This window comes from Doryrhamphus excisus, chromosome 5 (genome assembly GCF_030265055.1).
Source record: "Doryrhamphus excisus isolate RoL2022-K1 chromosome 5, RoL_Dexc_1.0, whole genome shotgun sequence".
Lineage (NCBI taxonomy): Eukaryota > Metazoa > Chordata > Actinopteri > Syngnathiformes > Syngnathidae > Doryrhamphus > Doryrhamphus excisus.
In genome coordinates, this window is record NC_080470.1 from 6598531 (window position 1) to 6610664 (window position 12134).

Here is a 12134-nt window from a genome sequence, read left to right on the forward strand (position 1 = left end):
ATGTCTCTCATGGATGATTGGTATCAGAATAGGCAGCATAAAACCCTGATCGATGCATCCCAGTATAGATTCTGCCTTTACAAATTCACCATTATTAATTTCCCTATTACTACTAATATACTAATACTAGTAATATACTAACATTGCTCATTGCTCGGTTTAAATTAATACTGTCTGACAGCTATTATTTAACAATAAATGTATAATTATTACTGGTATTTTACTTTCCAATGGTGTCTAACCATTGTATAATCCTATCTTGTTTTCAATAAAATACAGTAAAAATTGGTATATTTCAGACATAGTTGCAAGTGGTGATTAATCATGATTAATTAATTTGAAAACTGTGATTAATCTGATTAAAAATTGTAATGTAATCATTTGATAGCCCTTACAGGAAATGTGTATATATTTGAATGTGGAATTTCTAATGTGCAGGTTTTGTTAATTTTTTTTTATATTCTGTAACTCTTGGAATGGTTTTAATTAAATTAAGTTTAATTAAATTAAGTTGAAAATTGTAATAATGGATTGGTTTTTGTCAAGACCTTTTCACAACACTTCTCTTGACACTACTGCGCCCAACTTTAGCCAGTATGAAAGATGTGACTTACACGTAGTGATGGTCCTCACTTTACTTGGGCGGCCCATGCCTGCATGGTTGACGGTGTATACGAAGCAGTCGTAGTTGGTGTGAGGGGTCAAGTTCTCAACAATTGCGTAGGTCCCAGTGACGGTCAGGTTAAACACTTGGCTGCCGTCCTGGGAGTTCACCTGCAGGAAGTAGCGGTCTGCGGAGGGTACCTCGGTCCAGGTTACCGAAATAGAATTACTTGACAGCGCACTGCCATCTATTATCTGTGAAGCATCCGGGACTGGGGGAAAAGTGAAAGAAGTAAAGCTCAATTATGGTACTACTTTCTTTGCAGAAAAGTAATTTTCATCTGTGTATAATAATTTAAAAAAATAACCATATTCAAAAATGGTGTAGCGTTTTACCTGTAGCTGATTCACTTCTGTCCACACACACCACAAAGTAGAACTGAAAGACTTTAAGTGTCACAGTATAATTAGTTCCAGGACGCAGCCCCTGGACAATCTTCTCTGTCTGAGTGACTGGCAGAGTCACGACAACCGGTGCAATATTTGTATTATCTTTCACCCGAAGGTCCAAAAAATAGTTTGTTGCCCCAATGTATTGGTTCCATTTTACCAGAATAGATGACGCCCCAGAAGGTGCTGCTGTTAAGATTTGGCAACCTGGAAGAAAACAAACCCATATTGATTACTTTATAGTCTATTTTCTTTATCTTGCAGTCCTACTTGGTTGACTCACCTTCTGCACTCTGAGTTATCTGCAAAATGAATTTGACAATTTCAATGATTTTAGTGATAAATTAGACAAATATTGTTAGATTTAATAATAAAAAATGGCATTTACCTGTGTTAAAGATAGCAAAGCAAAAGAAAAACCAATGGCTCCCAACCATCCCATCTTTGACATTGAGTGAGAGAGAACAATTAGTTTAGTATACAAGGGAGTCAAATACAAAAGGTAGACTGGATTCCTTTGAGTTATAACCTAGTGTCTATGGGAACCAATCAGTATTCCCCAAATGGGGACAGGCTGTCCCACCAACAGCCTCGGGCTGTCAGAACTGTCCTGAGAACATAGCAGGAGGGCGTGATGCATTCATTGAGGAGAGTTGGAGGATCCACCTGAAGAGTCAAAAATTATCGGCCCGATATCAGTTTAAAAATGTGATATCGGTCATATTTTTTTCCGAATCATGAAAACCAATATTTTTTTAATGCTGTATATAACACATATATGTTCATTCCACCGCAGGAGATACAGTAAGTCATGTTACACATTTTGGTATCAGTATCGGCTGATATCGGTATAGGAAATTGAGAGTTGAACAATGTCCAGTAGAGTATCATCATTATCCCAAGGCCTATACATGTACTTTGCCCATCAATTAGTGTAATGTAGCATTTGGATGCAGGGGCCAAAGTAAAAAAAAACAAAACAACAGTGCCTTATCCACTTAAAATCAGTTCCGGCTTGTATCAGGTACCGGACCAACACTGATCTTATCACAGCACTGTCATAATGTGTGCAGAAGGTGCCTCCATTCGACTCTGCTGACCTACTAACACAGTCACATAAACATCATTCATCATTGCGTCAACATAAAACATTAAAAAACATCTATTTTATATGTGTGTCTTTGTGTAGCCACATTCTGTGTTTCGCCACTTTGTCTACTTTTTTTACTGAAACAACAATAGATGAGAATAGAGAGAACAACTCGAACCAAAAGTATAAAAGGCTGGGAGGGGCCACCCAGGCAGTGGAAACAAGTGCCACTGAAACCAAAGTCATGGAAGTAAACATGGGAATTGGGACTTTGTCTTAATCGCATGAACTGGTCTTTACAAAACACAAGTTATCTTGTTGGGCCTGACTTACAGATACGTCGATAAGTTGTTTGAAAGAGAAACTTCCTGTTTGACACATCCCTAACCTGGATTTATGTAGGTTGTGCATGAAAGGGGATCTTTTATTGCTTCAAGAATAAAGGATTCACACATCCTTCAAAAGAAAAGGGAAGTCATCATACAGCAAAAGCTGATATTTAACAAGCTTAGTTGACCCTGTTAGATGACTGGAATCAATCAGTCAATGCAAGTAAAGTTTTTTTTATGTATAAATTAATTTAAGCAAACCCTAATCAATAAAAATCAGGACAACATATAAACTTGTGGTTAATGGCAGCTCACATAAATAAATCATCATTCATATTGTCTCATTAATCCATACATAGAGCCAACATGTATCATTACGGTTTCCCTGTGGTGGCAAATCCAAGTCCATTCATGTATTTTCTATACTCCTAATCCTGTCTAATTCCATGGGTGAATGGAGGAAGGATGAAACCAACGTCAGGTCAGTCACTCACATGCTCCTATTTTGGCGAGAATTCCCAAAGAGACACATGCATTATCATCCTATTAATAACTTATATCAATTACAGGGCAACAGGGAGACAACCCTTTTGTGTTCCTAGGGAATGAAGTTAACTGAAACTTGTGAAAGGGGGGCTGGACAGTGCAGTTCCAGAGGTGGATAGCTCATTGTTTAAATGGAATAATGTATTATACAATAGCTCAATATATTCATTCATTCATTTTGCTCACGAGGGTCAGCTGGGATAGGCTCCAGCATACCCCTGCAACCCTAAGTGGCATAGAAAATGAAAATGGATGGATGGGTTATTGATTAGCGTTTGTGCATGAACTGCTGTGTTTGAAGCAAAGATGTGGTGTCATACTTCTAGACCACAATAATGTGATGTGTGTGTGTTTATGTCTCTGTAAAAGAAGTTCTGAAAGTGAAGCATAGCCTTTAGCCTGACTGCACTACAGTATATGGATGCAGGCCTTGTTCTGTAAACTGTTATGTCATCCCCTTGTATGTTATGTTAACTGGAGACTCTAATTGTCCATAGGTATGAATGTGTGTATGAATGGTTGTTATACGTACTATATGCTCTGTGACTGGCTGGCAACCAATTCGGGGTGTACCTCGCTGGGATAGGCTCCAGCATACTCCCACAACCCTTGTGAGGGTAAGCAGCATAGAAAACGAATGGACGGATTTCATTTCATACTTTTAATTGTGAAGATTGTGTCAATGTGCAAAAAAAAAAAAGACCAAACATTCAAAATGTGATTTTTTTTTTTAATTGACGGAAATATTGATGATTAGGTTCGCCCCAAGTGATACATTTCATGGCTTTCATCATAAGATAAAGAAACATGCAGCACAGGGCATTTGATAACAAAGGCACTCAATAGTGTTCATGTTCAACCTCATTTTTTTTAATGTTTGAAAATGCTTAATTTAGTCAAAAAAATAAATTGCTTATAATATCGGCAACCACAAAGCAACAATGATTTATTAACATATTTTCAAAAAACATGCCTGTGTAGGTTATATATTAAAAATAATGATTGTATTAAAATAATGCCACTTTGTCCAAATACTATTGAGGCCCAGCAATGGAGGTTTTCCACTTGAAATGGATGTACATTACTGTTTTTGTGAACCCTGAAAGTTTACAACTGGCTGTTCTCATTTGCATTCAGAGGAAGAGGATGGATATTGCAGGAGCATGATGATGATGATGAAGAACATTGAGCTTGTTACATTATATGACAGAGGGCTGTGGACACACAATCACTTGTTTCAGTTTACAGGTTATTGTCACCAAAACATTTTAAATTGCAATCTCGTAATTCTGATGGTGAACATTTTTTAAACATAATTAATCAATTCTTGTGATTTAAATTGGTTTTCTTTGAATGACATTTGACAAAAAAAATGTTATACACATTTCCATTGAGTGATGTATATTAACTTACTATCTGCTCATCCACACTTCTCTTTCCTCTGTAAAGCACTGCAAAAAAGTAGATTAAAACATAATAAAATGACAATTTTTAGCATTAAAAATATTTTTAAATAAAAAGAATAGATATGATTGTGGCTTAAATGTAAAAAAACAAAACGAAACACTCTCACCTGTGCCGACATCACTTCCCAAGCATGTGACTGAAAGAGCAGAAAAAAAAGCACAAGTCAAAAGTCACAAATCTCTAAAAACATTTCAATCCTGAGTTTCCAAAGTCAGCTCGATGCCACCATACCTGAGTAAAGCCTCTGAGAACAGAATGAGACTTTGCTTCCGTCTGTTGTCAGTGGGGATACCACGATGTGATACATTTCCCCACATTGGACATTTGGAACTTCGCAACTGTTCTCCCCTGCAGATATGCAAGTGTAGTTATTGCTGCCCAGCATCTCAGCTACGTAATGGTGGCTGCCGCCAGTGGTGCGCCAATGCACTCGCAGTGAGTTTCCAGCCATCTTGTACAGCCTAACACCTGACGGACAACATGCACCTGTGAGAGAGGAACACAGGCAGTGATCAGTGTGCAATTGTAATTGTTGTTTTATGTCCAAGGGGACCTGGTACATAGGATTGGGGCTCTGTATATACGTACATAATTTAAAAATAAGAAAAACATTAATATGACGACAGCAACACAACACAATAAGTATTACAATAGTATCTTGTGGATATACCTTTGAATGTACATTTCCATCATACATCAACATTGGTAGAAACTAATTTCTTTAATTACTCACTGGATGAGAAGCCCTCATAGGTGCAGTTGGCACTGCGTCCACTGTGGCTATAAACCTCCATGGTGACTGTGTAGTTTGTGCCACAGGTGATGCATCCCATGAGGCAGTGGTGGTCCTGGGTGTGGCATCTAGCGTCACCACGCGGTGATGTCAAAGAGGCCATAAATGAGTAAGCGCCTTTAGCGTGAGACCATGAGAGGTTGCTCATCGCTTGAGTGGCCTGGTCCACAGTGAGACTGACTGGACAACAGGGTTCTGGAAAAATAGAAGAATACAATATGTATAGTATGTGCACGTGTGTGCATGTTTTGAACAATGTCCAATATCTTCTGGTTAATTATGACAATTCATTACACTTTAAAGCAGTGAGTCACAACTGGTGGGAGGCGGGTCTTAATTTTTAATGCTACGTTCACACCGACGCCGAATGTCGCGCTTTGAATCGGCGACGAATTCGGCGTCATTTTTCAAAAAATCTCACGATCTCCTCAGATATGTTTATGCTCTGTTAAGCTCTGTTACGCAATGGAAAATTTCGAGATCCCGACTGCATCCCGCCTCTGATCCAGAGCATATATAAAGATGCAGCAGATCCATTGATCCTTTGAACCAAGCTCTGTTAAGCTTTCCTACGCTTTGAGCAAAACTTTGATAAGCTTTGTGACGCTTTGATAAGCTTTAATACGCTCTCCCCGCTTTACGCAATTTGTGACAGATCGCCTCAAATTTTTAAACAGTTTAAAAATTTTTGGCGCTCTCGCCGAATGTCCCGAATTGCTCAAACCTTTCTTACGCTGTATTACGGTCTTTACGCTTTCATTAAGCTTTGTTACGCTTTGCCGCCGCTTTGCTCGCCGATTTAATTCACCATCGATTCGGCGTCGGTGTGAACGTAGCATTAGCGATGTTGTTTGGTCTAGAGACAGTGCCACTGAGGTAAGACAGGAAGAAGAACTGGAGGTAGCAGAAATGAAGAGGCTGAGGTTCTCATTGGGAGTGACCAGGATGGATAGGATCAGGAACAAGTACATCAAAGGGACATTACATGTTAGAGCCTTGGAGATAAAGTCAGAGAGGCCAGACTGAGAGGAGAGATAGTGAATATATTGGTAGAAGGATGCTGCGTTTAGAGCTGCCAGGTAGGAGGCATAGAGGAAGACCAAAGAGGAGTTTTATGGATGTAGTGAGGGAGGACATGAGGGTAGTTGGTGGGAGAGAGACAGATGCAGAAGACAGCTGTGGCGGCCGCTGAAGGAAAAGTGGAAACAAACTCCACACAGAGATGGCCGAGGGTGGAATTGAACCCTTGTCTCCTAGCTGTGAGGTCTGCGCACTAACCACTCACCACCGTGCAGCCACCAACAACATTTAATAAATATAATCCTATCCTATTTAATAAGAAATGTAGATGATCTGTTTTGATCTTCATACATGCAGTATAGATTCACAGTCATAACATGACTATAGACTCATTTTTTATACATTAATAATATATACTTGATCAATCAAGTACTTACTCACCTGTTTCTAATGTTTCAGAGTAGCTGGGTAAACTTTGTCCTGCAGCGCTTGTTGCTATGGTGGTCACCTCATAGATGGACCCACAAGGAAGACCTGTGATGTCACAGCTACTTCCACTAGACATGCAGGTGTGTATACCATCCGCTCCGACCGCGCTTACGCTGTAATTGGCAGCACGGTTGTTTGCTGTCCAGCTTACAGTGACACAGGAAGAGTTTTTGTGATGAAGCTGCATATTCATCGGCATGCAAGGAGCTGACCAGGAAGGAAAAATAAAGGAATGTTTGCATTTAAATAAGAAAAATGACAGTATGTTTTTTGTTGAGATGTAGGACGTTGGTAAATTACAGTTTCATGACCACACCATCAGAATGGCATGAATGATCTTTCTTAATACAATATATTTTTAAATGACATAAATTCACAAAAACTCTTTAAAGCTAAGATTTACTATAATGTGTGAGTGTTATACCTGTGTCTTTAGTGTGATATTGGCATGCACGATTACAACCGCTGATATCGTTGCAGGGTGTCACAACCACACTGTAGGGACTATCACAGCTGAGGTCAGAGAGGGCGCACACCGGTGCTGTATCATTGCACAGGATGACCTCTGAATTATCTGCTGCCCGGGTCTCATACAAGTCTGCCCCCATTGATGCTGTCCATGTGATCTCCAGAGTTTCTGTGCTCACCAGGGAGACGGATACATCCTCTGGACAACAGGGCACTGATGAACAAACGGATCAAACGGATTAAAACACAAAGATCACAGATAGAAACGCTGGACTTTTTGATGGCTGTGTTATGACTTGCATGTGGTGTGGTTGATCACTGGTCCTTGGGGACTCGGGCCAGCGTCATTGAAGGCAAACACAGACAACAGGTGTGTGTAGCCACATTGGCAGTGGAAGGTGCAGTTGTTGCCGGTGGTGTTGCATGTCTCCTCACTGCCATCACCTATCTTTATGTAGGCCGTGTAGCTGTCAGCATAAGGTACCATATCCCAAGACATAGTGCAGTTTGCTTCCACTGACTCAACCACAGCTAAAGATTCAGGTGGGCAGGGAACTGACAGAGACAAACAACAAAAATGTTAGTTTTCAAAATTGAAAAAGCTGTTTCAGCAGAATAATGAATGAATCTTATACAGTTGTGGTTCCCTCAAAAATATTGCATAAGTGCTAAGAGAAGCAAAGACAAGGACAACATATCATAGATAGCTTTGCAAACAAACATGCAACATATAACTGTGTCTTGATGTCATGTTCAGCAAACATTAGCTGAAATGAAATCTGGTCGGAATTAATTTTCACACTCACAGGTGATGAAGTTAAAGGGGCTAGATGGATAGCCGGGCCCGGCTTCATTGGAAGCAGTAACCTGGATAGTGTGCATCTCTCCACAGCCCACTGGTGACAGGATGCAGTAGCTTGATGTGGAGTTACAAGTGTGCTTCTGATCACTCATCACATGGTACTCAATGTGTCCATAAACTTCCTGATTGAATTCCCAGGAGACAGACAGTGCAGCCTCATCACTCACCACCACAGAGACATGAATGGAAACTGGCATTGGAGGACCTGTCAATACATAAAGTGGATACATGTGTAGAACTGTCGGTATTAACATACTTGTGATATAACTAAGTTTTGGATTTGACTGGCATGAATTATGTACCAGTAAAACATATATCAGTAAAATTAAAAAAACAGCAGAAATTGAAAAAAATGCTGGAATTTTAGTATAAAGCCAAAATATATCAGAAAAAAATTGTTTAAATGGAAAGAGTTGAAATATGAAAGAAAAATGCTGCAATTTATGGTGTATAAGACGGTGTTTAAACCACACTGACTAAATTTAGAGAGAAAAACTGATTTTCTACATATAAGCTGCACCGCACTAGGTAGCTCTTTATTTGACAGGAGCAATGAAAAAAATTCACAACTAGCTTGTCAACACATTGCAAATCGCAGGAGCATATTACTCAATGTAACAGTCTGACTAATGGTGCCATCTTCCAAAGAACGCTGAAATCATCACACAGCAACTTACCGCTTAAAAGGTAGCTAAGAAATATGCAATAAGTATCAAAAGTAGAGTCATTTTTTTTAAAATCCCAATTATTTTAACTTTTTCCTATAATGCATTTCGTCCCAGGAAAGCATTTCAAAGCCGGGGCGCTGCAATGATGTCCGCCTCCCTCTAGTGGACAGAGGCAGCATTGCAGCACCCCAGCAGCCAAAACCATTGAAATACTTTGCTGGGATGAAAGTCGTTATGGGAAAAAGTTTAAGGGAGGCTGATGTCATTGCAGCACCCCAATAAATCAGTTTCTCAGATGCAAAACATTGTTTATATTTTAAACGCCTATTGGTACTTGTATATTTCTTAGCGACCTTTTAAGTGTTCAGTTGCTGTGTGATGAATTCAGCGTTTTTAATAAGATGACACTGAGTCAGTCTGTTATATGTAATGACGGGTTGACGACATTGTTGTGATTTCGCTGATAGCTTGTGATTGGCTCCTGTTGAAGAAAAAGCGATCGTTTCCTCAATGATTCCTGAGCGACACAGTATCAGTAGTAGTTCGGAAGTAAATAAGATGTCACAAGATTAGAACATAGCCATAAATTAGCCACACTGCTGTATAAACCACTGGGTTAAATTCTTTCATTTTTCAGTATGTGGCTCTGGGTGGAAAAAGTTAGGACACCACTGCTTTAAACATCCAGAAATGTGCATCCTTACGTGTGGTCTGGTTGATGTAAGAACTTCCCTCTCCCTGTCTCTGTTCAGGATCCCAGCCATAGCCCATGATTATGTACAGTCTGCCGGCTTCCAGTCCAGAGATGGTCAAATTGGTACTGGTGGTGTTCTGTTCTATGGTGTTGTTGGAGCCAACCTGGTACATGATTAAGGTGTACTGGACAGCATTGTCAATGAGGTCCCAGGATACAACAATACTGTCGTTACTGGGAGACGAGGCAGAGAGCTCAAGAGGTGCCAAAACTGTGGAGAAGAGGAACATTTGATACAGTATGAGGTGATTTGTTTGAAGAATGAATATAATAATAAATATTTTTATATTAATAAATATATTTTTACAGTCATGACATTTTATATTTTAAATTATTTCTAAATCTCTTTTAACACTATGTGTATTTGACTCAGATACATGTGAAAAGGAGATAAACATAATAACAGGATACCTTAATAAAAAAGAGGTAATAAAAAGACTAGATTGTATTTCTGGGCGAACAGATGAGTCCCCCCTGGGTGAGGGTGGAGGTGATAGATAGTGTATATGCTTAGGTCATCTCTTTGTCTTTTACATAGAGGGTCCAGGTACTGTTACAGTTGATACAGGACAAGCCCTGAAGGCTGCATTTCTTGTGTAATGACAACCTAGAGTTGCTGAAACACTGGTGATGTATCACATGAGTGCATTATTGTATAAAATAGCATCTACAACAAGACAATAGAGAAGATCAGATGGCTTCCACTGGGAATGGGATGTTATGGGACTCAAATGAGTCATTCCTTTTTACAAGTAATCTAAAATGTATGTGTTATTAACCCATTTATTGAACAGGGAGAAGGTTTTGTTCACAGACAAATCACACAAGTGACAACCAACTGTACCTGTCTTTCCAGTCACAGAAGGAGACGGCTGGTTGCGGCCTCCATCATTCACCGCCATCATGCTCAGCGTGTACTCAGTGTACGGTGAGAGGGAACTGATCTCAGCAGGGGAGGAGTAAACTGTGTCTTCTCTATAAAAACCACCAGAACTTTGGATCCGTATGATGTAATGAATTGCTCCGGTGACCAAATTAAATTCAACAATTAAGCTCTCGCTATCCTTTGGCTTGACTTTCTGGATGGGCTCCATTAACGGAGGTGCTGAAATGGTACAGATGAGACATCATATTAATTCAATTTTAATCACTAGAAAGGATCCTCATGTCATATAACTGTAAAATGAGATTCTAAGGAGGACAGTAGAGGTATTAGAGCAAACCAAAATGTCTTAGAAAAGAACAAATAAGTGAACCCTCACCTGTTGTTGACTCAACAACTATAACATCCAGTCTTTGTTGGCTACTATCCAAAGCTTCGATCGTAAACTCATACACAGTGTTTGGGTACAGAGAGTTGACAGTGCCCATCACCGTGTTTGCACCAAACTGGGCAAAAGCAACCACGTCTGATGAGGATTTTTCGTGCACCGTGACCAGGTATGAGTTGGCTCCAGGAAACTTGCTCCATCGGAGAGTGGTACTTCTGGATGTTGTTGAGAACACGGATGCTGTGAGCATTGACAGGGGAGGTGTAAAATTTAGTCTGTTAGTCTGTAAGTTACGGGTATCAATGACAATAAAGGACTATTCTATTCGATTCTATTCTATTCTATGAAATATAACCACAAATATAGTACCTGTTATAGCTGCACCCTGCACATTTGACAAAAAAGACAGTACATTATTACTTTCAAATAATACAACCAACCTTAAGCCAAAATTTAATTGTGTCCACATTCAACTTTGAAATAAACTAACATTAGAAAATGACTTACCTGTGTGGAAATATACAGCAAGACAAAAATCACCAATCCCTTTGATACAGCCATTCTGCTAACATGCGTTCTCGGATATGATTCGATTTTAAACTCTGTCTCACTCTGGACTGTTATACCCTTTCTTAAAAGTATCTGCTATCTGCATTGGGTGTAGTACCTATCCCTTGTCCCGCCCTTTTGACATGGATATCCAATCATACTGAAGCAGAGAAAGCGAGAAAGGGCAGGTTTAGGGTTGGAGTGGCATGTGACAAAGAAGTTGGACTTTCCCTGGCTAGTTTAATGTAACTTAACAATACAGTGTGAATTTTCCGGAAGGCATAATGTCATACATACAGTATTTCTAGACTTAGATTTTCTCTGATCCACCATGGTCAAAATTATACATACAGATTAAATAATATTTGGTTAAATGTCCAAACACTTTTTATTGCTATGTGTTATGTGGCACAATTTGACCTTTCTTGTCGGCAGAATTGGTGGAGGTGTAAGTGACAAGAAGAAAACCTTTGAGTCAGTTGGGGAATGTTTTTTTTGCACTGCCTGTCATACTTTAACACCATGCCACCCACATCGTAAACAGCCCATTTACAATAAATTCAGGAGAAAAACAAAAAAATAAACAAATAAAGATTAATGTGTATTGTACTGTGTACACATACAAATGAAATAATACAGTCAAACTTTAACCATAATCTTATTCAAAAAGTGAAATCGAAGCAAAGTCAATATCAGTGTTTGAACTCAAAGATCCTTCCGCTTTCTATGCCGCTTATCCTCACTAGGGTCTTGGGTAGACTGGAGACTGAACTCA

The 12134-nt window shown here is 39.4% G+C and overlaps 1 protein-coding gene across 1 annotated transcript; it reads right to left on the minus strand.

Annotated features, from left to right (window-relative positions):
• Positions 1-3829: 3829 nt before the first annotated feature.
• On the minus strand, positions 3830-11371 carry LOC131129416 (fibronectin type III domain-containing protein 7-like). Its single transcript, XM_058072974.1, has 14 exons — positions 11318-11371; positions 11180-11195; positions 10802-11050; positions 10384-10644; positions 9490-9750; positions 8062-8322; positions 7556-7810; positions 7212-7469; positions 6740-6994; positions 5219-5473; positions 4717-4971; positions 4592-4621; positions 4432-4469; positions 3830-4232 (listed from the first exon to the last, which is right to left on the minus strand). Exons 1-14 carry the CDS (start codon positions 11369-11371, stop codon positions 4218-4220), a joined length of 2463 nt encoding a protein of 820 aa, XP_057928957.1. The 3' UTR covers positions 3830-4217.
• Positions 11372-12134: the final 763 nt, after the last annotated feature.

Bases quoted from the DNA above. Each gene is read 5' to 3' on its own strand.
- LOC131129416 (XM_058072974.1), bottom strand. From the start codon at position 11,371: ATGGCTGTATCAAAGGGATTGGTGATTTTTGTCTTGCTGTATATTTCC. The intron at 9,751-10,383 runs GTACAGTTGGTT...TCTTCTCCACAG, and splicing joins TTCTGTGACTGGAAAGACAG to TTTTGGCACCTCTTGAGCTC. The intron at 4,622-4,716 runs GTATGGTGGCAT...CTGCTCTTTCAG, and splicing joins TTCTCAGAGGCTTTACTCAG to TCACATGCTTGGGAAGTGAT.